A 26,894-nucleotide genomic window follows, 5' to 3' on the forward strand; every position below is an offset into this window, starting at 1 on the left:
TGAGAAGGGGTGCCAGGAGGGGTGAAGTGGGTCCTGCCCTGGACCCCTAACATCCAGTAGGTCCCACAACCTCCAGAATACCCCCCTGGTGTCCGTCAGCAGAGGTCGGGGGTCACATGCCCTCCATCCTCCTTGCCTCCCAGGCTCTCTGACCAACAGGTCCTGCAAGGAAGGAGCAGTAGCCAGACAGAAACCTGGAGCTGGGGGAGCCTGCCCCCCGTGGCTCCCCTCTGAGGCTGAGATGGGGATGCAGGCCTGGGGTGGGACTCGGTGACAGCAATGCAGTCGGGCAGCCGGGGCTGGCAGGTGCCTACCCCCCAGCTCCTACGCTCCTACCCTGCCACCCTGCTGATGACAAGGAGCTCTCCTGCCGGTGGGGGACGATCCCCCATCTCTCTGTGACTGCGTGCCCATGGCGGGCCCGGCGTGGCCCCCGGTCCCCGTTCTGAGCAGCTCTGTCCTCTTCACCCACAGGCTGCGCAGCCCCTGGGTGCCCTCGTGCCTCGGGCAACCCCGCGTCCTGCAGGGCCGACTGGCCAGGTCCTCACCCTCGCTCTGGGACAGGTAATACACCTGTTGTCTCCCCGGCTCCTCGGTGTCTCTGCGCCTGTCCCCAGACGTCCATCCCACATCTGCATCAACTCCCCCGATGAGGCCCAGAGAGGTGTGTCGGCTGCCAGCACACCCTCGCCATTGCTTCCCGGCCATCTGGTCTTGGAGGCGAGGCCCCGGTGTCCCCACAGACCAGCCCTGGGCTCGGTCATCGGGCTCAGGCCTCTGCTGAGCAGCCAGAGGGGCTCCTGGTGGGAGGCAGGCGGGGTCCCACTCTGCGCCGAGGGAGCTCATCTTTCTCCCCTGTGAGGTGGGGAAGCCTTCCAGGGGCTTCCCACGGGCAAGGAGGGAACCACGAAGCATGCACCCACCAGCACACACCCTGCCGGGTGAGGCCAGATACTGATCAATTCACCAGGACCCAGGTCAAAGCGAGGGGACCCCCCCGGGCAGCAGTGTGAGCAGGGCTTCCCGAGCCCCCCAGCCGGGAGGGTGACCCTGATCCGGAGGGTGGCGCATGAGGCATTTCCAGGCCCTCCCTGTGCATCTGCTGAGGGGCCCCCTGAGCCAACTCCACACCAGGGGGGAGGCAGAGGCACTGAGCATTCCCCCCATGGTGCCTGCCCCCGGCATCGTCTCTTGGCGGTTCTGATGATCCGGGGAATGCAGGGACCACGGTGACAGCCCTGCTCCCTGAGGGCGGGTGCTTCAGCGTGTGGGTGCACACATCCCCGTTTTACAGATGTGGAGACTGAGGCTGAGGTCAGGCAGGGCTCGGGCAAATTCCCTGGGAGGGAAAGGCAGGAAAGGATGGTGGTACCAAACAGGTGACTGAAGACCTCAGGGTGCCCAGCCCAGGGCCCTCCCTGGACCAGGCAGGGGAGGGGACATGTCCAAAGCTCTGGAGTAGTTGATGGCCAGGACTTGGTGAAGGACTGTGAAGGGTGGCCACAGGCAGTGAGAGGGGTCACCACGGCTTCTCAGGGTCTGACTGGGGACCGCTGGTAGCTGTGACCTTCCCGGGGCTGGGGAGCACAGGGGGCAGAGAAGAGTCAGCACTGGACGCACTGGCTGTGAGGTGCCTGTAGGCCTTCTGGGAGGAGAGGCCGGTGGGCGGCTGGACGTGGAGGGCAGTAGAGCCCTAGAGAGAGGTCGGGGCTGCAGATGGAGGCTGGGGAGGGGTTCGTGTGTGGCTGGGCACAGAGGACCTTAGGCCTGAGATGTGCGGGGAGGGGTCGAGGGGTAAACCAGGGCCCTGAGGATCAGCCTGGGCGACGGAGCTGGAGCGGCAGAGGTGGGGAGGCGTGGTGGGGCACCGGGGTTGGCGCTGCTGTGACTGAGGGACCAGGGGGGCGTGTCCAGGGCCAGGGCCCAGGTACCTCCAGCAAGCGGGCTGGGGGCTGTGGCAGCCCAGGGCCGGACCCGCTGCGGCTGAGGGGTGGGTGGGTGGGTGTGAGGGGCTCAGGAGGTGAGAGCAGTACTTGACGGGTGGTGGGACAGAGCCGCCCAGTATGTCTGGAAGGCCATCCGGAGGCCAAGGGTAAACTGAGGCTGGGGTGGGCCGGCTCGATGAAGCTGGCTGCCTCGCGAGGGGCCGTCGCGGCTCAGATGCCCGTCTGGCGGGTCCCGGCTCTGCTCGGAGCCCACCTTACAGCCCTGTCATATTTTCCTCCTACACGTGCCTTGTTGGTGAACCTGCTCCCTTGTTCACTGTTTGTCTCCCCTCGAGACTATAAGCTCCGCGGGGCGGGGACCACATTTGTCTCATTCGTGCTGTGAGGCGCAGGGAATGGTGGGACAGGGCAGGAAAGGAAGGAAGGAGGGTGACGGGTGGATGCATCGTAGGGGGATACGGCTGGGTCACGTCAGGTGTGGAGAGTCTTGACGGCAGGGTCCGAGCTGTGGCTGCAGGCGAGTGACCAAGGTGGGGGAGGGCAGGGGCTCAGGTGGCCCCACGGGTGCTCTCACCTCTTTCCGAGGGTGCGGACCCCGCCTGTACCCTGTGACCGAGGGCTGTGGGTGACCTGCAGCCCCTGCAGGATGACTGACTTCAGGGGCCGCCGCCCCACTCCCACGCCTGACCCCATGTGTGCAGGGGGCCCTGGGTGACATGGGAGAGCCCCCAGGAAGCTCGGCAGCCCCCTGGGGAGAAAGGCCTGGGCCAGGGGCAGTCTGGGACCTGTAGCTGCAGGGGGCTTGGAGTGAGTCAGTCAGGCGTGCTGCCTGGAGGAAGCGGCAGGGCCTGCTTGGCAGCCATGGGCGGGCACTCTGCCACTGGTCTCCCTCCTTGCTTGTCACTCTGCATCTTCCTTGGGGACCAACTCTTGGGAGGACCCACCCCGCCCTTCTCTGAGGTTCTCAAAACGTAGGCAACTCTTTATTTTTTTAATTAATTAATTAATTTATTTTTGTGGGGGTATGCGGCCTCTCACTGTTGTGGCCTCCCCCGTTGTGGAGCACAGGCTCCGGACGTGCAGGCTCAGCGGCCACGGCTCACGGGCCCAGCCGCTCCGCGGCATGTGGGATCTTCCCAGACCGGGGCACGAACCCATGTCCCCTGCATCGGCAGGCGGACTCTCAACCACTGCGCCACCAGGGAAGCCCTATTTTTATTTATTTTTAAGAATGTAGACCTGGGCAGGAATCCAGGAAGGCTTAATCGGGGCTCTCTGGGTGTGCGCCTATGGTAACACGCGTGGTTTACAGACAGGGCCCAAGACTGAAGCCCACTCTACCCCGGGCTCTGGAGGAAGCCTCCTGCTTGCCCACAGCAAACCCACCAGAAGTTACCATCCAAAGGGTCTTAGCTCCAAATGGTCCCCTGAGGAGGGTTGGGCTTCCTCCAGCAAACAGCCCAGTTGGGCCCCTACTCCGACCCGGACACCTCTCTGAAGCCAGGGCTTTGTGTCCCCAGGGCAAGATGAGGACAGTCGCAGGTGGACTGGGGGGGTGCGTGGCGGGGACCAGCAGCCAGGTCTGTGGGATGGCAGGGACCCCGCCCACCCCGTGACACCATGGAGTTCACCTTCAGGCTGCACCATTCTGGGCTTCGTTGTGACTGTAATGTAGGGGGTGACGGGGGCAAAGTGCAGGGAGTGACAGAGCAAAGTGCACACCCAGGGCACTGAACGGCAGCTTGAACCTTAGCCTCACTCGTGGCTAACAGCCAGCAGAACTCCCCTGGCGCCCCTCACCCACCGGGCCGCTCTCCCTTCCCTGCAGAAATCAGCCCTCCCGGCTATTTAAGGTGAGTCCTTCCCCCTTGGCCCCTTCTGCGTGCTCAGCCAGTCAGGGGAAAGGTGCCTCAGCTCGGCCCGTGGTTAGGTGCTCCCTGGGACCTGGGTGGCTGCCGACAGGAGGGTGTGGCCCCTGCCCTGGTGGAGTTCGCGGCCAGTCCCCTGGGTGTGGCCACCACACCTGTCCCTCCTGCCTTGTGCCCAACGGTAGCTGATGTGAATTGATGGCATATGGCTCAGAGGGTGAATCATCCCGTTCCTCTTTCCTGAGCATGGGAACTCGGCGGCCTGGGGTCCCAGAGGAGCCCTCAGTCTGTGGGGAAAATAGCGCCTGAAGAGCCAAGCCTGGCCCTGGAAGGCTTCCTGGAGGAAGGGAGACATGAGCAGGCCAGTGGTTTTCTGAGTGTCTGATGCTCTGTGCAGCTAGCTGGCCACTGTGGCGGATGCTACCTGGACGTGGGGCATCCAGGCTCATCCTCTCCCTGGCCCAGAGATCACACAGCCTGCTGGGACCACACAGTCAATTTGGGGAAGACAATCCTGGTCTAGGGTGTGGCACTAGTGCCTCTGGGCCTCAGCGTCCCCAGCCAGCGCTGTGGAGGAGCAAAAGTGGGGGACCCTGTAAGCGATGCCATCTGGAGGTCGGCTCGCAGACCGAGAGACTGGGTGCCGATGGGTGCTCTTTAAACCAGGGTCCTTTAAGCCGCCCCAAGCACTTGCCCCCCCCAGTGCCAGACTGGCTCAGGGTCAGAGACCCTGACCCCCGGGGCGGGGGCTGGGCGGTGTGCGTGCTTGTGGTGCGTGTGCGCGTGCGTTGGTGCGGCCTGGCGCACCCCGTGCGCACCCACCGGCGCCTCGAGCTCAGCGCCGCGGCCCGGCCCGCCGCCGCGTGTCGTTGCAGCGCGCTGCAGGAGCAGAAGGGCGAGCTGCGCAAGCGGCTGTCCTACACTACGCACAAGCTCGAGAAGCTCGAGACCGAGTTCGACTCCACCCGCCACTACCTGGAGATCGAGCTGCGCCGAGCGCAGGAGGAGCTGGAGAAGGTCACGGAGAAGCTGCGCAGGTAGGGGGGCGGGGCCTGGGAGGGGCGGGGCCTGGGCGGCGCGGGGCCAGGGAGGGGCGGGGCCTGGGCGGCGCGGGGCCAGGGAGGGGCGGGGCCTGGGCGGCGCGGGGCGCGGGGCCGGCGACCTGCCGCTAGCAGGGCCGTGCCTCCCACCCGAGCTGGTGACCCCATTCGTACACGGGGAGTCCAAGGCTCAGCGAGGGCAGGCGGCTCTGACAAGAGTCGCGCTTTGTGCCAAGAGCTGCCACACCAGGATCTGAACTGGCGCTGGCTACTGCCGGGTACAGGCTCTTCCCAGGCACCTGTGCGTCCCCTGCTCATTCCTTCTGTTGTATCTATGTGGTGGGGCGGCAGCAAGACACAGGAGCAGCCATCCCTAGACCCAGACCCCAGCCACTGGCGCCTGGGTCTCTGACCGGGAAATGATGTCCAGCCTTGGAGGTGAACCAGCATTTAGAGACGGTTCCCTTGAGCAGCACAGCAGCCAGTGACAGCAGGCTAGGGTGCGGGACCCTGAGCAATGGCTCCCTTAAAAACAAAACTTCTGTAAACATTGTGCTGCACGTGTAAGATGGGTATTCTTCTAAAAACTATTACACGCTTTCCAGGCTTCTTTTAGGAAGAATGAAAGGAAACGCAAACTTTGCTGTTGGCTTGGTTTGTTATAAATGTTTATAGAGCATTGGATTTGCAGGGAGGCTGTTTGTCCCTCACTACTTAAGCACCTCCAGCCTCAGTTTCCCCACTCGCAAGACAGGGGCAATAACACTACACATAGGTTGTCGAGAGGATGGACACTGCCCCTTCCACCGTCACACCGCATGGCGTCAACGGCTTCCCACCCAACACCTGCCTCCGTCTCAGCCTCTTCCAGGGGGAACCGTATCCTATTCACTGTGTGTCCCCAGCACTCACCCCAGGGCACATCACACAGTCTTCAGGTTAGACCCCTGCTAAACTGCTATTGAACTGTGAACCCTTTCGCCAGCTTTGTAAGGACTGTGTGTAAACTGTGAGTTAACCGGCTCTGAGTGAGGACCCGACAGAGTCCCTTGTGAATAACAGGCCTTCCCTTCTCATCTACAGGGGTCCTCGGCCCTGGCCCAGGAAATGTTGCAACAAGTTAGCTTCAATCAGATGCTTTCTAGCACAGGAGCAGTTAGAGCAGGGTGGGGCCTGTGTTCAGCCCTCAGCGGGCTGTATGGCTACGGGGGCCGTGGGAGGGTCAGGCCTGGCACAGCGGTGACGTCAAGGCCTCCGTTCCAGGATTCAGAGCAACTACATGGCGCTGCAGAGGATCAACCAGGAGCTGGAGGACAAGCTGTACCGCATGGTGAGGGCACGCCACACACCCCCACACCCCAGCACTCCCAGCCCTGGGCCCCCAGCTCTGGAACCATGGTGAGGACCTCGGGCCTGGTGGTCATGCCCTTGCCCATGAGGAGCTGGGCCAAAGGCCTCGTTTCCACGCTGCCCGCTCCCTGCTCCCCGGGGTTGGGCCAGTCCCACCTGTCTCTGCCCTGATTGGGTGCTCTCCAGCACTCACCTATCACTGTCCCCATGGTGCAGAGGAGAGACTGAGGCTCAGAGAGGCCGTGACTTGCCCAAGGCCGTCTGGCTCCTCCCTGGCAGAGCGGGACTGGAACATGGGCTGCTCTGTGCTCTGACCCTTGCGTGCCTTGGCCTCCAAACTCCTCCTCGTTATCGGCTGCGAGAGGGGACCCAGGAGCCCCCAGGCCTTGGCTGGCTGCTGAGCGCCTCCCTCTTCTGCCTGTCCCCCACCTCCAGGGCCAGCACTATGAGGAAGAGAAACGAGCGCTTAGCCACGAGATCGTCGCCCTCAACAGCCACCTGCTGGAGGCCAAGGTGACCATCGACAAGCTATCGGAGGACAACGTGAGTGCCGGGCCATTCTGACCCTGAGGGGCTGGCGCAGGGCCGGGTGGACAGATGGGATGGTCAGGACCTCACGGAGTACCTGGGCAGTCGGGGAAGGACGGGGGCTGCCTCACAAACTGCATCCCGCGAGACCCTCTACTGGAAGGAGATGGGGCTTGAGATAGGGAGCATGGGGCCACGCTGTCCCAGTCAAGGCAGGGCTTCCTGACCCCAGGGTTGGGGCGTGGCCACTCAGGACTCCTGCCTTCGGCCACTCTCAGTGGACATCAGAGTCCTGTGGCTACCCGTGGGTCCTGACTTCCAGGGTCCCGCGAGAAGGGCCCCGCTGCCTGCCACAGACCCGTCAGCTGAGCACACACTCACTGATTAGCCTCTGCTCCTCGCCGGGCCAGACCCTACGAGGCTCTGAGAATACGTGTGAACAACACAGGCAAGCGCCCTGCCCACGTGGAGTTTACATCTGAGCAGGGGAGTGGGGAGGGCGGACAGTAAACAGGATGGATATGTCAACTGTGTAGTGACTTAGAAGTGCTAGATGCTGCAGAGAAAAATAAAGCAGGGGATGGCGCTGGGAGCTGCCAGGTGCAGGGTTAGGGAATCTCAGTCGGGTGCTTCTGGAAGAGGCTGCTGGAGCCGAGACCTGAAAGCAATGAGGGAGCTAGCCATGCGACAGCGGGGAAGGGCGCTTCCCAGGCGGAAAGAGCCACAGCGGCAAAGGTGGGTCTGAGTAACTTGAAGACCAGCAAAGAGACCAGAAGGGGCTCTTGTGGGGAGGAGAGGCCGAGGGTCTGAGATCAGAAGGAAAACAGGAGGCCGCATTGTATAGGCTTCGATAGGAATCTGGGGGTTTTTTTTGAGTGAAGTAGGGAGCCACTGAAGGTTCTTGAACAGAGGGGTAGCCTGACTGAACTTACTCTTACTGGGCTCCAGTGGTTGCTCTGCTGAGGACAGACCGTAGAGGACAAAGCCATGCGTGGGAAGGTCAATGAGACAGCAACCTGGGAGAAAGACGATGGTGGCTTGGCCAGGATGGCGGCCAGGGAGGTGGGAAGCGGGGGGCTTGGATTCTGGTTATATTTTGAAGCTGGAACCAAAGTGATTGACTGATTTGGGATGTGGGTTATGAGAAGAAAAAATGGGTCCAGCCCGACTGCAGGGGTCCGAGTCTGCTGGAAGGGAGCCACCTGCCATCTCCTGGGCTGGGACCTTCTGGGGGAGACGTGGGAGGGGTGGCAGGCGTGGGGCTGGAGCCGGGCCCTGGACAGCCAGGTGGAGATGCCACAGGTAGGAGATGGCGGAAGAGTGCACAGAGATGAGGGGCGGCTCTCAGAAGACTGTTAACAGCTTGGTGGCAGGTCTGGGCTGGCCAGACGGTGCTTGCAGCCCTCTGATGCCAGCGGCAGCCAGTCTGGGGCCTCACAGGAGCCCAGTTCCCAGCTCTCAACCAACTATACCCTTTCAGGGATGCATGAAGGAGTGGGAGACCCGGGTTCCCTCCACTGTGCAGGCCAAGCCGGGGCACCAGCCTCAGTGCAGAAGGTGGAGGGGCGGCAGCCACCAGGACCAGGGTCAGGGCATGGCAGGGGCGCCCACGCCCTCAGCAGCTCGCCTGAGCTGCAGGACGCCTGGGCCTGGTTGACTTGAGACTATGGGAGCAGGTGGACCTCAGGGCCCATCCGTGGACCCCAGACCCCCCGCCGCCGTCAGAGCCCTGGCTGCAGAGGGTCCCTGGCCGGCAGTGGGAACCAAGGCCCAGAGGCAGGCACGTGCAACAGAGATTTTCCAAAGATGAAACCAAAACCCCTCGAGGCCTACTGTTTGCATCTGTTTTCAGCTCAGGAGGCTGAGCTGGTCCCCGCCCGGACCCGGGGTCACACAGGCCCTCTGCCCCCCACTCGCCCTGACCCTTGCCCGGCCCTGCAGCCACGCCCGAGTCCAGGCCTCACTCTGAGACGTGGGAGCGGCAGGCCCGTTCCTCGTCCCTCGCCGTTGCCGGCGCTCTCCACTGTGTTCCCTTGGGAGGGACTCAGAGGCCGCGGGCAGGGAGACCGGGCCTGGTGTCCATGCCTGGGGCCTCTGGGACTTTAGGGCACGTTGCGGGCCCTTCTTCTCCCACTGCCCCCCACCCTGTGGGAGCTTCCCACCCGGGTCAGTGGTGGGACTGCCTGGGAGGGTGCCCTCCATGCACCAGCGGCTCCAGGTCAGAGCAGGGGCCCCCGTTCTGCAGGCGAGAGTGTGAGGCCCAGAGAGGGTCCTCGTGCTGCCCACTGCACAGCTGGCTCTGCCCGCCGGTTTCCGCATTGGCCACTGGGCACCGGTCAGGGTGGCAGCGACCTTGGCGAGGGGCGAGCCTGTGCAGAACAGCTTCTCTTGTCTTTTAGGAGCTCTATAGGAAGGACTGCAATCTAGCGGCCCAGCTGCTGCAGTGCAGCCAGACGTACGGCAGGGGCCATAAGGTGTCCGAGGTAACGTGAGCCCCGCCCCGGCCAGGCCCACCGCTGCCCCTGCCACCACTCGGGGCCCCTCCTCGCAGGTCCCACCCTTGAGAGCGAAGGGGCTGGCTGCGCCCGAGGCCCCCTGGCCCTACTCGATCCTGCCGTGCCCTGGCCTCTCTGGGTACGTGGTGGAGGGACCACCGCATACACACCTCCCCGCCAAGCCCAGACAGCCAGCGCACCCCCCACCCCGTTTCCTCTGGGCACAGCCCCCAGTCCCCACCTGCTGTGTGAGCCCCCCTCCCCCCGAAACCCTGTGGTTTGGTTTGGGTACAATTCCTAACAGTGCTCATTTCAGAGATAAGAAACTGGCTTCACACGGGAGTCACTGGGCCAAGGCCACAGGGCCCAGCCTCGGACCCAGGGCTCCCACCCCAGCCAGGCTGCCCTTCCCCTCACCCAGGCCTTTCCACCTGCCGCCTCCCCGAGCCTGGGCCACACCTAAGACGCTCACAAAATAGATCAAACAGTAGTGGGACGCCCCCCACAGGGCACCAGGCGCTCCTGCGGAAACCGCTGGGCGCCTGGCCCTCAATCTTTGTCGCATCTGTTTCTGAGTCTGTCTGGTTTGGGAGCACCCAAGTCACGTGCGTGGGCCAGGGGTGCCCTCCCAGAGACCCTGGGGCTGGGAGAGCAAGTCAGCCCCTCAGGGGAAGGCCCGAGAGAGGCCTGAGTCAGAGCCGGGTTCCAGCCTCCAGGCTCTGCAGTGCCCCACTGGAGTGGGCCTGGGTGGGTGGCGGTGACCAGGGGTTCACAGGCACATCCCGGGAGCTTGCGAAATAGAGCATCCCGGGCGTCGGCTCCAGCTGGTGGGATTAGAGAGGCCCTGGGCAGGTCCCCGGTGGGTCAGCCTTGGCTGCCGGTCCGGGGCCGACCGTGACCCCCGTCCCCTCCTCTTCCTCGCGGCATCCCATTCTAGCTGCCCTCAGAGTTCCAGGAGCACGTGAGCCTGCACATGGAGAAGCAAGGCTGCAGCCTGCCCTCCCCGCTCTGCCGCCCGGCGTACGCTGACAGTGTCCCCCCCTGCGTCCTCGCCAAGGTGCTGGAGAAGCCAGACCCCGGCAGCCTGTCCTCCCATCTGTCGGATGCCTCAGCCCGTGACCTGGCCTTCCGCGACAGGCTGGAAAAGCCGGGCCCCCGGCCCCCCTACAAGGGGGACATCTACTGCAGCGACACGGCCCTCTACTGCCCCGAGGAGCGGCGCCGTGACCGGCGGCCCAGTGCGGACGGGCCCGTGACCGACGTGGGCTTCCTGCGGGCCCAGAATTCCACTGACAGCGCGGCCGAGGAGGAGGAGCCCGAGGCGGCGGCCTACCCCGCGGGCTACCGGCACGGGGCCTTCGGGGGCTACGCGGCCTCGCTGCCCACGTCCAGCTCCTACTCGAGCTTCAGCGCCGCGTCGGAGGAGAAGGAGCACGCCCAGGCCAGCACGCTCACCGCCTCGCAGCAGGCCATCTACCTGAACAGCCGCGACGAGCTCTTCGGCCGCACGCCGCCTGCGGCCTACGGGAGCAGCCCGCGCTATGCCTCGGCCGCGGCTGCGGTGGCCGCCCCGCTCGAGGCCGAGGCGGCCCCGGGGTTCGCGAGGACTGTGTCGCCGTACCCCGCCGAGCCCTACCGCTTCCCGGTCTCCCCCGGCCCCCAGCCCGCCCTGATGCCCCCCAACCTGTGGAACCTGCGGGCCAAGCCGGGGTCGGCCCGGCTGGCCGCAGAGGACGTGCGCGGCCAGTGGCGGCCGCTGAGCGTGGAGGACATCGGCGCCTACCCCTTCCCGGCCGCCGCTGCGGCCGCCGCCGCCCCCGGCCGCGCCTCGCCCGGCGGCTTCAACGACCGCTACTTCGGGGCCGGAGGCGGCCCGGGCGAGAAGGCCGAGGGCCGCGCCAGCCCCCTCTATGCCAGCTACAAGGCTGACAGCTTCTCGGAGGGCGATGACCTCTCCCAGGGCCACCTGGCTGAGCCCCGCTACCTCCGGGCGGCCGGTGACCTGAGCCTCAGCCCCGGCCGCTCGGCTGAGCCCCTGCCCAGCTACGCGGCCAGCGAGGGGGAGCGGGAGAGGCTCGGGGTGCAGCTCTGTGGGGCGGGGGGCAGCCCCGAGCCCGAGCACAGCCCTCGGAGCTCCAGGGATTCCCTGGAGCCCAGCTCCATGGAGGCCTCCCCGGAGATGCACCCCGGCGCCCGCCTCAGCCCCCAGCCCGCCTTCCCTCGGACTGGCGGCTCGGGGCTCAGCCGCAAGGACAGTCTCACAAAAGCCCAGCTCTACGGAACCCTGCTCAACTGAGCACCCACGTGCAGGCCTCGGCCGTGGCCACCCCGCACACCGGGTCCCGAGGGGTGCTGCCTCGCCTCCCTGATACCCGTCCTCCCGGCCCCGCAAACGAGGACCCCGTTGAGCCGGGGGAGGGGGGGCACCCCACCCACGTGTCTCGTCCGTCCCCGCACCGCCACGGTGGACCGTTTCTCACACAGCAGCCTCCTTCCCCACCGGAGATGAGCATCCCCCCTTTTATAAAGTGCAACTATTTTTATAGAGCAAAAGGGTCTTTCTTAACGCACTCAGCCTCCAGCTCCCTGGATGGTGGCCTAGGCGTTTTCGACGCGACGCTCCTTGATTTTCGGGTGAGGGTGAGTGGGGCCTGCCCCTCAGAGGGAAGGACGGTGTCCCGCGGAGACCCCCCGCCAGCCAGTGACAAGGGAACCCTGACGCTCTGTCCACAAAGAGGGGGACTGGAACGGGTGGAGGGATGTGTAACGTTTTCAGCTGTTCTTGCCGTGTGGCCGACGACCGACCACCCCCCAGCTCCCCCGTGGTCCGTAGTCCCAAGTGGGGCCGGTGCTCGTCCCCCCAGTGTCCCGCTCCCCGGTACCACCTCGCTCTACCTCAGATGTAATGAGGCCCTCCGACCCCGGTTTCTGTAGCTTGCTTTCCTGTCGTCTGTGATGCATGCCCCGTCTCAGTACTGTATTTTGCATTCATTAATAAAAGACGTCGGTGGAAAGAATTTGGGTTTCGGTAGTTTTTTCTCCCCCCTGCCTTTTGATCTCGGGACGTGTGGCCTTGGGTGTCTCCCCCCATCCTCCCCTCTCTGAGGCCAGGGCAGCCTGATGATAACACTCCTCCCCCGCCCTGGCACCGTGTCGTCCAGTGTTTGAATTCTTCCATCGTCTCAACCCACTAAACGTTGTTTTTGCCATTTCATACGATGTTCCTTATAGACTTTGCTTCTGCCTCAAGCTTCCTTAGGATGTCCTTTAGTTCGGCTCTGCTGGTGACAAACTCTTTTGGGTTTTATTTTTTTTTTTTGCTCTGAAGATGTCTTTGCCCCATTTCTGAAGGATATTCTCACTGGGGAGAATGTCAGCGGGCGTCTCTTACCCTCAGTGCACAGAGATGTCCCCTGGCTTCCTGCTGGGGTGGGACTCGCCATCAGTCCCCCCCCTTCCCAGGAGTTGTTCCTTTGGTGCTAATCTGTCTTCTTCTCTCCAGCGGTGGAAGATCTTCCCTTTGGTTTTCTGCAATTTCCCTGAGGTGTGTCTCGCTGTGGATTTCTCCTTGCTGGGAATTCACAGGGAGTCTTGCATCTGTGGATTGGTGTATCTCAGTAGTTGAGGAAAATCCTCAGCTGCTTCTTAAACTATTTCTCCACCCGTCCCTCCTCCTGGGACTGCCTCTACCTCCGTGTCCCTGCCTCCTTGAGACCCACACCTTGGTGTCACCGTGCTCAACCTGCATTCTTCCAGGTCACTAATTCTCTTCTGCTGCGTCCATTCAGCTGCCCAACACAGCCACCACGTTTTTAGTTTTTGTTATTAATGTTTTCCATTTCTAGAAGTTCTGTCTGATCATTCTACAAACCCACTATGCCACTTTCTAATAGTTTCCTATTCCCTGGAGAGATTTCCAAGCTTGTCTTTTGTTTCCTTAAACAGAGCGGGCACAGCTGGCTCACGGTCTGGGCCTGACACGTCCATCAGGTGGGGTCTGTGTGGACTGTTTATCTTGGCTCCTGCCCATGTCGCCTTGTTTCTGTGTGTGCCTGGTTATCTTTGAGCATGCTCATTGATGCCCTTGAGAAAGTACTTGTGAACGTTCTGCAAGGCCTAGGATGGAGGGCCCCTCCTCCAGGGGGCTTTATGTCTGCTTCTTCCCACTGGGAGGGGACCACCTCGGCCCAGGTGCACACCTGAAGTTCTCCGGCCCACCCAGCTTTGTGTAGCTCCAGGGTGCCTGCACCTGACCTGCCACTGCAGGCCCGGCTGCCCACCCCCAGGAGCAGATGCACCCCAGGAAGCAGCCTGCTGGCGGGGGAGGGGCTGTGGAGAGGCTCCGGAGTCAGCTCCCCTGTGTGGGGCCCGGTTTCCCTGTGGGCAGGTGGGGAAGCAACCCTCACGGAACTGGGGAGCAAATGAGTGGGTGGAGGGGAAAACACATGGCCCCCGGCACCCAGCAGGCTCTCGCTCAGAGACGCTCCCAGAGGGGCCCTGAGCCTCGTCAGCACCACGTGGGCTGTGAGACTGTACAGCAGGGCTGGGAACCCCGAGGGCTTTGCAGTCTGGGCCCAGAAGGGCGGGCCCCTACATGGTCACTTCAGAGTCTGACTGCTCGTCCCTGCAGGCGGCCAACAGGCCTCACAGAGCTGTCCTGCCATGGCCTCTGAAGCCAGCCACGGCCGGGATGGGCTTCCCTCCTTCCCTCCTTCCCTCCTTCCCTCCTTCCCTCCTTCCCTCCTTCCCTCCCTCACCAAGCACCCCTCGCTCCACTCCGGTCCTGCCTCACTCCCAACAGGACCCTGGCTGTGCACCCACCGTCCACCGACCCTTCTGTCCATGTTTCTTCTCAACCCACAGCAGGCAGTGCAGGGCTGTGTGACCTTGGGCAAGTCCTGGGCCCTCTGGGCCAGTTTCCCCTTCTGGAGCCTGAGGACTGTGACTCGTGAGATTCCCAGGGGCCCTCGAGACTGGTGGCTGTCCCACTGCACGGAGAGCCCCAGGCTGGGCCAGAGATGGGTCCCGAGGGAGGGGAGGAGCGCAGGCTTCCCGGGCCTGTCCCTCTGCCCACCGGGACGGTGGGGCCCACAGCCACCTCACGGGGGCTGCGAGCATCAGCCTCGCTCAGCAACAGACACAGCCACGCTGGCATCTCAACATGAAAGCGTTCTTCTCCCACGATGGCTTCGGATCTGTATTTCAGATTCACGGGTGAGGCGAAGGTAGGCACTCAGCCCCAGGAAGGTGGGTGGAGGGGCAGCCCACACTCCTTTTTCTTTCCTGCTCCATACTTTCTAAATTTAGCTCTCTTATTTTAAAATTGCAAATGGTGAACTCCTAGACGCCTTGCAGAGGATCAGGGTACGGAGAGCACCTGCCATTCTTCCCAGTAAAATAACCTAAGAAGGGGTAGGGCTTGCAGGGCACGTAGTTAGGAAATCAAATCCACAGGGGAGGGGTGCTAAGAAGCAGCTGCAGTGGTGTCCGGGGATCCCTGGATATCCCTGTCCCAGGAGGGTCAGAGCTTCGGCTGGCTCCAGGTGACCAGTGTGGTAAAGAAACGGCCTCCAAGGACAGAGACTTGGCTGGTGTTTGCCCCGAGAGAAGTCGAAAGGGTCCCAGCCCACAAAGGCCCCATGCAAGCAGGTGACGGGTCTGGGACCCATGGTGTCCCACAGGGCTGCAGGTAGCCGGGGTGTGGACTCAGCACAGGGGAGGGGCCGGGCAGCTCGGTGGACAGGGAGGTCATCCCCTGGCCACACCCCAGCAGCCACGCCAAAGCCAGTCGAGCACGTGTGTAACTGATGCTCATTAAACAAAGGAGTGGTCATATTGACATATCACAGTGGGGAGAGCAGTCAGCAAACCACGCGATGAAATTCTCACTCAGTACACACTCCACAACAAGGAAGGCAGAAAAACGCCCGCTTCGGGCTGGGCTAGAAAGCAGGATGTCTGGACCCCAGGATCTGGGGCTGGATGCAAGGTGGGGGCAGGAGAGGCGGGCGAGAGGCACCTGGGAAGGCCGGGCCCCGCTACGCCCCAGACGAGCACAGCCTCCCCTCCCGGCCTGTGTCTGGGCTCATTCACACGTGGTCAATCCATCCGACAAATGCCAGCCAAGGGGCTGTTCGGGCTGGACCTGGGGGGACACACCCTCATGACAGTACTGTGGGGGTCCCGTCACTCTCCCCTCCAGCTGCATAGTGGCAGCTATGCCTGGCCAGGGACCCCTGGTCTGGGGCGGGCATGTGACACAAGCCAGCCAGTCAGAGGCCTTCCCTGAGACTTGTCAAGTGGGAGGAGCTCACGGGGGGCTTCTGCCGTGAGAGTGAGCCAGAGCTGGCCAGAGGGGGCCTCGCCAGACCAGGTCTGAGGATGAACCCAACCGCGCCCTCTGGCCTGAACTGGCTCAACTCCTGCACCAGTGGCTGGGCTGACACTGATGCTAATACTATCGCTAATACCGATACTCCCACTGCTGCTCCTGAGCGCCTGCTGCATACACGTCCTGCCGAGAGCCATCGCACCCAACCTCATGAATCCCCACAAGCTGGGTGCTGTGAGTTCTCGTTTACAGCAGGGGACACGGAGGCACGGGGCAGCTCAGCACTGGCTGTGACCGCGCAATAGCGAAAGGGGGTGACGGGGTTGAAGTCCACGGCCGTCTGATCCCAAAGCCCACATCCTGTGGGCAGGTCTTACCTGCAGTTATTCACAGAATGCCCCCCGCACGCAGGGGCCAGGGATGCAGCCGGGAGCAGGGCCCTGCGAGCCCGGGAAGTTTGCACTGCACTGAGCACGCACGCTGGGAGGCAGCGTCAGGAGGGGACGGGGCTCAGGGCGCCTGTTACACTCGGGGCCCTGAAGGAGCGGGGTGCGGGGTGCGGGGGGAAGAGGGGCCCAGCACAGGGGGCGGCGGGAGGCAGCTGTAACCTGGGAAGGCTTCACAGAGGAAGTGACCCCAGGGCGGGCTTCACAGGTCACAGAGCTCCCCACTCAGAGCAGGCGAAGCCACCTGGGGGCGTGAGGGGCGAGGCAGGAGTGTCCACTGCCTGCCCAGGCTCTGAGCAGATGCACACTCAGCCTCCCCTCTGCTCAGGCTGGGGCAGCCCCCCGTGCGGGCCTCCACTTCTGCCAGGGCTGAGCATGGGGTGCGGTTATCTTTCCCTCCACCAAAGAAGCCATTCTTGAGCCTTGAGCCATTCTTGAGCCATTCTTCACCTCCCTGGTGTGAGGCACACCCGGGATCCTGTGCTCGCCACCCACCCACGCGCTTGGCCCTGGCCTCTCCAGCCCAGCTCGGGGACACAGTGTCCGCTCAACACCCACTGCAGGCCAGGCTTCGTGCTGACTGCAGGGGAAGAGGACGAAGGACAGAAAAGGGGTCGGCCCTCAGGATGAGTCCCGCCTCAGGACCTTTGCACTGCCCTTCCCTCCGCTTGGGATGCCCTGCTTGTGGACCCCAAGATTCCCGAGGGCCCGGGGGTGGGTTAGACACACTGAAATAAACGTTTACCACCAGCCCCAGCAAGCCCCAGAGCACCCCCCAATCTGCCCAGTGCCCCTCCCAGACTGGAGCTCCCAGGGTGCTGACACCCCCACACACTTGACCTTCTTGGACCCTCACAGCAAGCCTGCAGGCTGGGGATCCTGACACCACTTTACAGAGGGGGGAACTGAGGCTCCGGGAGGAAATGTGACTTGGTCTCGGCTACACGGACAGCAGAGCTGGGCCTGGAGCCCAGGCTCTGGAGAGGCCAGGCTGGGCACCACCTGCTCCGTGGCTTCCTCCTCGGGTCCCCTGTGTTTTCTCACTGACCCCCTGCCGGGGACACCCTCCTCACAGGCTCACGGTCTGCCCCCTCCAGGGAGACGTCCAAGGCTTCGGGGACGCCCCTGTCCTGAGACGTGCGCACCTTCGGTCCCCACCCCCACCCATCGGTGGACCTTGGGCTCCTGGGGCTTAGGGCTCCTTGCGGCTCCTCAAGGGACCTTTGCTTCTCCACATTGCTCCCTCCCCCGGGGCAGACGCACTCCCGTGGGCAGCGCGCACACCTGACAGGCAGTGGGCAAGGAGGAGCGCAGATGGCCCAGGGCTCGGACAAACCCGGGGACCCCGCTGGCCACACTTCGGGGGAGGGAGAGGGCGGCCCGCGCCTGAGCAGGCCCTGTGAGACCGGGGGTGGGCAGACCCGGACCCAGCGCCCCCGGGGGCTGCCCCCCCTCCAGCTCCCACCCCAGGCTTTGTCTCCAAGCTCCAGCAGGCCTGCGACTGGGGAGCCGATACATATTTGTCGCTGAAATAACCTAAGAAAGAGCAAAACACTCGTTTATTGAGCGTCACCAGCACCGCGCCAGGCGCTTTCTCTCACGCAGTCCTCAGAACCCCGAGGCACACGGGATTTTGTCCCCATTTTACAGATGAGGACGCTGAGGCTCAGAGGGTGGAGAAGGCAGCGGCCACCCGAGCCTGACCCCGAAGCCAACCTCAGAGCCTCCTCATCACACACACACGCCCACCCCGGCCGGTGTCTGGAAGGTTCCGTGCTGGGAGGCTCAGTGCCAGATCTTAACGTCGCCCTCCCAGGAGCAGGTGGCGAGGACGGAGGGCAGCACGGGGTGGAAGGTGGTGCCCACACAGGCCTGCGTGTGTCCGTGCAGCGTGCGGGCGCGGCTGGCGGTGCGGAAGCTGTACACGAGGACCCGGCCGTCGGCACTGCCCGTCAGCAGCAGGTCACCATCTGGAGAGCACTCGCAGCCCACCGAGTAGCCTTCCACCTGCAGAGGGCGACCCGGGGTCAGAGGGCGACCCGGGGTGAGCAGGCCGCGCGGCACAGGGCGCATGGCCTCGCCCGCCCCTCCCACAGGGGAGCGGGCTGGGGCCCAGAGCCAGCCAGGAGCAGGGCTGGGTCTCACACCCAGCGGCCGAGCTCCTGCCCTGAGGCCAGGGTCCCGGCATCGGCCTGTGTCACAAGGCTGGTTTAGCGTAACCCAGACAGCCCAGCTCCAGCACAGCTGATGGCGTCTGGCCTCCGCGCCAGGCGCTGGGTCCCCACTGGCTCTGCCCCATGAGGCAGCCCTCAGCAGGGAAAGGGGGCAGATGGAGAAACAGCCCCACTCCCGTTCCGTCCTGCGCCCCTCCCCAAGCCCCGTGACCTGTCCATGTGAGCTGACAGATCAACGAAACTGTCCCTGCCCAGATGTGGCCCGGGGCCTCGAGCGGACACCAGGCCACGTGGCATGGGGGTCACCCAGGAAAGAGAAAACACGAATTGCCTGGACAGAGGGTCCCTGCCCTCGGGGGCCGCAAGCCCCGTGCTGGCGTTGTCAGTGGGACCATTTTCCACCTGGGGGACAGGGACGAGGTACCTTGTGGCCTTCGTAGCGCCGCCTTCTGCTCATCCGGTAGGGCCACACGGCAGAGAAGAGGGCCAGGTAGTTGCCGTTGGTCTGCGCCAGGAACACAGGCTCCCTCGGGTGCAAGGTGAGGCTGGGGCAGGTGTACCGCTCCTGAGAAACAGCAGGGCCACAGAGAGGGCGGAGGAGGCTCCCAACTGGGCTTCTGCCTCTGACGGACTCGCCCCCCAGACTCTGCCCGCGGGGCCCCGGGCCCTCTGCCCAGACCTGGCTTAGGGGTGTGTGGGTTTCCTGCTGCTGCTGTAACAAAATGCCTCCAGGGTCGTGGCTTAAAGCAACACATGTATCATCTTACAGTTCTGGGGCTCAGAAGTCCCAAACGGGCTCTCTGGGCTAACTGAACTCAAGAGGCCGGCAGGGCTTCGTTCCTTCCGGAGTCCTCAGGGGGGAATCTGTTCCCTTGTCTTTTCTGGCTTCTAGGGGCCCCCTGCACTCCTCGGCTCATGGCCTTTGGAGTAGACTGAAAAATGTCCCACCAAATACTTCCATGTCCTAATTCCTGGGACCTGTGAATGTCCCCTTATATGTCAAAAAAAAAAAAAAAAAAAGGCGGTGGGAGCTTGCAGGTATAATTAACTTAAGGGTCTTGAGATGAGATTATCGCGTATTACTGCCCTAAATGAAATCACAGCCACCCTTATAAAAGGGAAGCAGAGGAGATCAGACACACAGAGGAGGCGATGTGAAGACGGAGCAGAGAGAGACCTGAAGATGCTGGCACGGAGACCGGAGTGATGCAGCCACAAGCCAGTATCACCAGAAGCTGGAAGAAGCAAGGGACAGGCGCTCCCCCGAGCCTCCAAGGGGAGCGGGCCCTGACGACATCTTGATTTCAGCCCCGTGATACTTTTTACAAATTTCTGGCCTCCATCACTGAAAAAATACGTTTCTGTTGATTTAAGCCACCAGGTTTATGGTAATTTGTAATTTGTCATACAGCGATAGAAAACGAATCCACACGCCCATCTCCCCACCTCCACAGTGAGCCGTCAAGGGTCCCCGGCCCAGCCCAGGGTCCCACGCAGCCAGAACACATAGTAAGTGAGAAGGTGACTGGCCAAGCGGGGAGGTAAACGCCTGCACAAGGGGTTCCAAACAGGAGGGAAAATCTCACTGTTTAACAGGCTCGGTCACACAGAAACACCCCTAAAAGCTCCCTTCTCCATTGTACGCGTTCCGTGTTCTAGGTGATGTCCTGAAGCCACAGCCTCTAAATGAGCCCAAATTCAGAGGGTGACGTCAGGAGCAGGTGGAACCATGGCTGCAGACTGATGTGCTGTCAGAGGCACATGGGAACCTGATGATGAGCTCCTGGTGTGATGCTACCGGGCAGAGTGCCTGCTTGCCTGCACAGAAGGTGAGGAGGTGTGACCCTAGGAGGGCTGGTGGCTCAGGCACACAGCACTTTCGCTACCTCACTTGCTTCCCTGGTCTCTGCAGGGCCGTCAGAGGCAGGATGCCCCAATGGCTACACATGACCCTCCGGGCCCTCCCAGGGCTTACTGTTCCCGGTGGGTTGCACTAGAACCCTGAAGTGAAGGTCTAGAGGCAGGTTGGCTCAGGGTCACTTAGAATCCTCTAAGAACAAGGGGAAAAGCAGGGAGAGGAAGATGGTGTATATATACACGTGACATGTATTTTTAAATTCAGGGTGGCAGCACCAAAGAGACTAGCCATCGCTAATTTGAAACCTTAAAAGATGATGGTGGGTGGCGATAGTGATGTCGGTGATGGTGGTGACGCGTGGTGATGGTGTTGGAGATGGTGATGGTGATGACGGTAGTGATGATGATGACAGTGGTGATGGTAATAGAGGTGGGGTGATGACAGGTAGTGCATTTTATGGAGAACTCCCTGTGCCTGGCACTGTGCTGGATTCTTTATGTCTTTTAATTCTCAAAGCCTCTCTATGAGGCAAGAAACATTCTCACCCTCAGTTTATGAAGAGAAAAATGAGAATCAAAGAGGGTAAATAACGGGCCCAGGCCCTCTGCCTATAAGTGGTGAATGCAGGATTTTAATGCAGGTGGTCTACCTTCGGGGTCCCTGCTTGAACCCTTGAGCCACAGCCCCTGCCAAAACCACTGAGCCAGGGCAAGGTGGAACCCTGCAGGCTGGCTGGGGTGGCGGAGGGAGGGTAGGGGTGTCTCGGGGGTGCATCCGCGTTCCCGTGGATCTGGACCGCCCCTCCACACGCTTACCCCGGAGCCAGGCTGTGCTGGACGGAGGATGAGTGAGAGGACCGTTAGGGAGTCACTCCGATCTGGGAGCCAGTGGAAGGTTCTCTGCGCAGGCCTGGACCTGCATTTTGCCTTCCCCGACCCTACAGATTTCAGGCAGCCCATCTGTCTCCAAAGGTCCTGTCTGCTGAACCATCTCTGCAGAAGTGACCTGGGGCCCCGGACAGCCTGGGACTACACGGATGCACCCTGAAACTGGAAGCAATGCCAAACAGGGTTTCTCACGTGGAAAATCTGGTTGGAGATTTTGGCGGAGCTCCGGAAATCCCAGGCAATAATGGTGCGGTCGGCAGAGTCCCGGCTCGAGGCATCTGTGCTGCTCAGAAACTCGGAGCCTTCCCGGAGGAAGAGGATGTCCAGGGTCTGCTGGATGGTGGCCTTGTAGCTTCTCACCACCTGCAAGAGTGGGCACCCGTCATGCCGGTGGGCCCCAGGGGTACAGGGCGGGTGCCACAGACAGGGACAAGGAGGGCCGCTGAGTGCCCCGAGGGCTGGAGAGTTTGGAGAGGCTGGTGCTGGAAAATGCGCCCCCAGGCTGAGGAGCCCAAGCGTGGAGGTGGGGCTGCTGCGGGGTGACCTCAGGCCCTGCCCCGTGATACCTCCACAGTGGGCAGTCCTCCGCGTCCCCTCCCCACACCCACTGGCGCATGGGTGCAGGGAGGCATGAAGATCTCCCCAGTCAGACTGGTGCCCTGGAGAGCAGCGGGGGTCCAGCGAAGGAGAGCTTAGGGAAGGGCCCACGCCTAGCCCAGGGCACCTAAAGGCACCAGTGATGCCCATCAATGCCAGGGCGATACTCTGTGCGAGGGTCTGGCTTCTGAAGAGGTCACGTAATTCACAGCTTTCAAAGCCTCAGCCTAACGTCCCTGGAGTGATAAGTGCATCGTGGGAGCCAGTGTTCTCGAGCCCACGGAACCAGAACCGCAGCATGTAAGTTAGCTTTAAAGACACTCTTTCTTTCTTACGTCATCACCAACACTCCACAGCCTCCTGTCTCCAAACTAACACAATCAAGCGGCAAGCTGCTGTCCCGCTTCCTTCAGGGTGTTTTCTCACCTGAACCTTCCAGCCTACAGCAACAGGGCTGGGCAGGGGCAGGGTGGAGGTCCCAGCGCCCGGACTAACACGCACCTCCAGTAAACTCCTGGGCAACACGACTTCAAATTGCAATAGTGAGCAACAGGCCGCGGGCACAGTGCCTCGGGCCCGCCTGCCGGGTCTGGCGGCCTGTTTACCAGCTCCCAGGGCGCCACCATGTGGCCACAGCATAAACACAGCTCTCCGGCACCTTGGCAGCCGGCTCGTGAAACGAGCTGTCTTCACACTTACTTACAAACTGGAGTTTAGGGATTCCCTGGTGGCGCAGTGGTTAAGAATCCGCCTGAGAAGACAGGGTACATGGGTTTGAGCCCTGGTCCCTGAAGATCCCACATGCCGCAGGGCAACTCAGCCCGTCCGCCACAGCTACTGGAGCCTGCGGCACCTAGAGCCCATGCTCTGCAGCAAGGGAAGCCACCGCAGTGAGAAGCCCGCGCACACCAAGGAAGAGTAGCCCCCGCTCACCACAACTAGAGAAAGCCCACGCGCAGCAACGAAGACCCAAAGCAGCCAAAGAGAAATAAATAAACATAATTTTAAATAGTAAATATCTAAAAAAATAAATAAAATAAAAACTGGAGTTTACAAACTTTCAAAATGTTTCAGACATAGATTTTCTATCATCCTCTTTCAAATATATATAAGTCAAATTCACATTAAATGCAGCACTCCATAAATCCAATTTAGACAGAGGGGTATTTTGAGACCCATTCTCCAGATGAGGAACACTGAGGCTCAGAGAGATGCAGGGATTTACTCCAGGGCGCAGGGCCAGGGTGTGGTGCTTCTCTGGGGCCTACATCCCCATCTCCTTCTGGCCAAGTCCTGCCTCAGTAAACGCTGGGGCAAATTCCTGGTGGAGGGTGGGGAACAAACGATTACCTTCTCTGAGCCTTTTCAGAAGCAGCCCTCAGCTAGGGCGATTTCAGGGTGGGCCCCCTGGAGCCTGAGGAGTAGTCCAGGGGTAGAAAAGTGAAGGCAGTCCTGCAGGCCTCTGAACACTGGCCAGCCTGTGTAGCTGTGCCCCAGGCAGCGTGGAACTGCCCACCTTCCTCCCTCCCTTCCTCTCCCACTCTGTGCACCAGGATCCCACATGCCCGCTTTGCCCTCCCAGGTAGCCATGAGTCTCCTGGAGTGTGGACTGGAAGGAAAGCTCCAGAGCCCCCGCCAGGAGGGGCATAGGAGCCGTGCTGCTGGCAGATGCTCTGGCCTGCCCAGTCTGGAGCTGGGGCAGCGGTCTAGGGCCTGGGAGGGGACGTGGACCACCAGAGTCCCCAGCACGTGCTCTGAGAAGTGCACAACATCCCGACTCAAAGAACAGCGCTGTCCCAGGGCAGGGTTTGGAATCTGCTCTGGTGGGAAGAGAAGGGAGGGGAGGGAGCAAGGCCCATCGTCACGGCTCCAGATCCATCCCCACCTCCCATCCCCAGCGCCACGGTCACCTCTGACTTAAACCACCCTCTCCACCAGCAGCCCCAGGCCTCCATCTGCCAAGGCCACGTGGGGCCTGAAGGCCTTCCTGCCGCCTTTCCCGACGCCCTCCCCATCACCACAGTCCAGGCGAGGAGCAGGGAATCAAGGGAGAGTGATAAGTCCGGCCCAACTCACGTCCCTAGATGTGGCCTGTGCACTGAGGCGCGTCTCCTCCCGGGCAGCGGGGACACAGCCCCAAGAGCCCATAGGGAGTGGCTGCCGATGGGCAGGACCGTGACATCTGTGGGCACCTGAGCCCCTCTCCAGCGGCGGCACCTGGATCCCCACACGCACTCGGAAAACACACTGACCCAGGAAAGCCTGGAGGAAGAGGAGGGCCCGTTGAGTTCCAGCCACAGGCCGGGGGTTTCACAGAAATCATCTCCTGATGGCAGCAGGGAGAAGCTGATCCCAGAGGGTGGTGCGAAGGCCCAGAGAAGCAACGTGCCACGGGTCCTCGGCCTGTCCCCGGCAGAACCACCCACGTGCCCACCGACACACCACCTGCCTTTTCCAGGAGAACGAAAACCCTCGTTCTGTACACTTCCTGAGAATGGATGGAAATGGCCCAATTCATTAGGGCGTCGTAAAATCGAATGGCCGGGAAACAAGCCGTGTCACGGGCGATCCCTGCCAACAGCGCTGCTGTCAGTGGAAGGCTGACCTTTGAAGTGATTGCCGCCGAACATGATTCACTTGCCTTCACAACTGCTGCTGCCCCGGGAAAGAGCAGAGGAGCCATTTGTGTGTCTAGCTGGTGGGTTTTATGGCAACCTTAATTACACCGACAGCTGGTACGTCCCATCCCAGGGGCGTGGGACAGCGCTGCAGGGCCTAACTAGCTGGAGCCGGAGGGAACCTCACTCAGACCCTTCTGGCAACCAGGGCCCCTGTCGGCAGACAGTTGCAGACACTTGGCCAAAAGTCTACGGCTTTGGGAAAAATGGAAGACGTGATCAAGACACATTCAGGTGTGATGAAAATCACCTAATATCCTTAAAATCTTGTCTGCTTGGCCCACCAAACAGACCTCCGAAGGCTCGCCTTTCCCTTCCCCGGGCCGTGCCGCTTCCGAGGTGCGCGGGGTTGGGGGGCAGGCTCCGGTCCTGGCCCGCTGCTGACTCACTGTGTGCCTGGGGCATCCCTGCCCGCTCCGCGGCTGGTTTTGAGTCATCACCACCAGGGGCCTGGACTGGACAACAAGCCAGCCTCTCGCGTCTATGCGCTACCGGACCCCAGAAAGAGGGAGGCTGGGGGCCCAGCTCCCCCCTCCCCTCCACCCCGGCCAGTCCTCTGCACCCAAGCCTGGAGGGAAAATGAGGGAGACACTGCTCTGGGCCCCCCAGGACGGCCGAGGCCACCTGCCCGCCCTACAGGACTGTGAGTTCCTGGGGACAGACGCCTGTCACATTTCTGGGACACCCTTGGCCAGGACTGGGTCTGCACACTGCAGGCATCAGTAAGTTGTGCTGAATTAAGGGCTGGATAAGTGAATGAGCAGATAACCAAATGGACGGACGAACGAAAGGACAGCTTGAAAGGCCTCTGGCTGCCAGTAACAGGCGGGCCCTTGGGGCTGAGGCAATGCACGTGGACCTGCCGCCACTGGCTCCAGCAGGCGCCCTGGGAGATGATGTTCATTCACGGGGCCCTCTATGGCCCTCGGCGTGGAGACAAGAACACCTCATCCGCCAAGGTCCTCCAAGACCGTGGAGGGGGGAGGGGAGGGAAGGGCTCAGTGCATGCATGCCACCACCAGACATCCGGAGGCGGGAGGGCCAAGCTCTCAGGCAGACACCCGGGTATCTGAGCCTGATGGCCTATCACTGGCTGCGCGCCGCTGGGCAGGCAGCTCACCTCTCAGCGCTTCAGTCCCCACACCTATAAGGTGGGGCTAATAGCAGGACCTAGAGCTTGGGCGTGAAGGACGGTGACAGGCCTGGCCAAGAGGCCAACACACAGCAGATGCTCACAAACCTCTTCCCAGGCCGGCCAGAGCTAGTCCCTGGGATGGGGCTGGGGGTCCTTGGGCAAGTCCCTTCTCCCCAGATTTCAATTCCTTCCCCTTGAATATATTGGCCTCTTCAAATTCTAAGATGCGAGGAGTCTCTGCACAATGGCAAACTGGAGAGGTGAGTAGAGAGCCCCTTTCTACGGTTTAAAATCACACAAGTAAAAGTAGCCAATCACATGGGATAGTGTACACCTAAAGTGCTCTGTGGGGCTTCCCTGGTGGCGCAGTGGTTGAGAGTCCGCCTGCCGATGCAGGGGACACGGGTTCGTGCCCCGGTCCGGGAAGATCCCACATGCCGCAGAGCGGCTGGGCCCGTGAGCCATGGCCGCTGAGCCTGCGCGTCCGGAGCCTGTGCTCCGCAACGGGAGAGGCCACAACAGTGAGAGGCCCGCGTACAGCAAAAAAAAAAAAAAAAAAAAAAAAAGTGCTCTGTGGATAATTTTTTAAAAAAAACAGAAATTTATATTAAAACAAAAGAAACTATACAAGTATGAAAAAAGAGTATGACTGAATTTTTGTGCAATCTGAGAGTAGGGGAAACTTTCCTGGTCATCACGCCAAGGCCAGAGCAATAAAAGAAAAGATGCATAAATCTGGCTACATGAAAATAATAGTAGTAGTAACAATAATAATAAACATTATTGCACGGCATAAAAAACAGGTAAATAATTAAGAAAAATAAAAAAGACAAATGGGAGAGATATTTGCAACTTATATTAGAGGCAAAGGTCACTGTCCCTAGTACACAGACAGGGTCTAAAAATCAATGAAAAAGACCAAGAGCTCTACAGAAAAATGGGCAAGAGAAGTGAACAGAGAGTTCATATGAGAGGGAATGTAACTGGTCCTTCAATCTTGCTCATAAGAAATGAAATTTTAAATGACATGGAGATATCATTTCTTACTTGTCAGATTAGAAAAGCCAGAAGTTTGACAACACACTCCGTTAGGTGGCTGTTGGGCATTACTTACTTTGCACACTGCTGACAGAAATGCAAAATGGTACGGTCCCTATGGAGAGAATTCGGGTGACACCAAGCAAAGCAGCAGGTGCCTTGTTACTCGGCAATATACATAACCCAGCAAACCAACTTGTAGGAACTGACCCCGAAGTTACAGCAGCAAACACCAGAAAACACAAGCACAAGGCCGCTGAAAGCAGCACTACCTGTAAAATTAAAAAGCAGAAATAACCCAAATGTACAAGAAGGGACCAGTTAAACAGACATCAGTCCAGACACACTCTGGAATACCATGTGTGCTGCTGTAAAAAAGAGGCCCATCTCCCCGCCTGCTGTGGGCTGGCTTCCAGGAGGTACTGCTCAGTGCAAAAGCAAGGTGGAGAGCAAAAGGGCGTACAGCAAATACGAGAGGTTTGTGTCTGCTTCCATAAAAAACAGTAGAAAGATAAACCAGAAA

The 26,894-nt window shown here is 61.1% G+C and overlaps 2 protein-coding genes across 5 annotated transcripts in view; one reads left to right on the forward strand and one right to left on the reverse strand.

Moving 5' to 3' along the window:
- Nucleotides 1–12,250, forward strand: part of BEGAIN (brain enriched guanylate kinase associated) — a 44,032-nt gene extending 31,782 nt beyond the window's left edge. Inside the window, exons 3-8 of one of the 3 annotated variants that reach the window (XM_060003310.1) lie at nt 475–564; nt 4,690–4,851; nt 6,118–6,184; nt 6,640–6,747; nt 9,132–9,215; nt 10,165–12,250. In XM_060003310.1, the coding sequence (XP_059859293.1) occupies nt 475–564; nt 4,690–4,851; nt 6,118–6,184; nt 6,640–6,747; nt 9,132–9,215; nt 10,165–11,523 (1,870 nt within the window). In that variant the 3' untranslated portion in view covers nt 11,524–12,250. The remainder of the gene's footprint in view (nt 1–474; nt 565–4,689; nt 4,852–6,117; nt 6,185–6,639; nt 6,748–9,131; nt 9,216–10,164) is intronic. The other 2 variants (XM_060003311.1, XM_060003312.1) reach the window with 2 other exon arrangements.
- Nucleotides 12,251–17,542: 5,292 nt separating this feature from the next.
- Nucleotides 17,543–26,894, reverse strand: part of WDR25 (WD repeat domain 25) — a 142,184-nt gene continuing 132,832 nt past the window's right edge. For both annotated transcript variants that reach the window (XM_060003918.1, XM_060003919.1), the window contains exons 5-7: nt 21,116–21,286; nt 18,603–18,743; nt 17,543–18,011 (exon numbers count right to left, since the gene is read on the reverse strand). In XM_060003918.1, coding sequence (XP_059859901.1) covers nt 17,790–18,011; nt 18,603–18,743; nt 21,116–21,286 — 534 coding nt within the window. In that variant the 3' untranslated portion in view covers nt 17,543–17,789. The remainder of the gene's footprint in view (nt 18,012–18,602; nt 18,744–21,115; nt 21,287–26,894) is intronic.

This window comes from Delphinus delphis, chromosome 2 (genome assembly GCF_949987515.2).
Source record: "Delphinus delphis chromosome 2, mDelDel1.2, whole genome shotgun sequence".
NCBI lineage: Eukaryota > Metazoa > Chordata > Mammalia > Artiodactyla > Delphinidae > Delphinus > Delphinus delphis.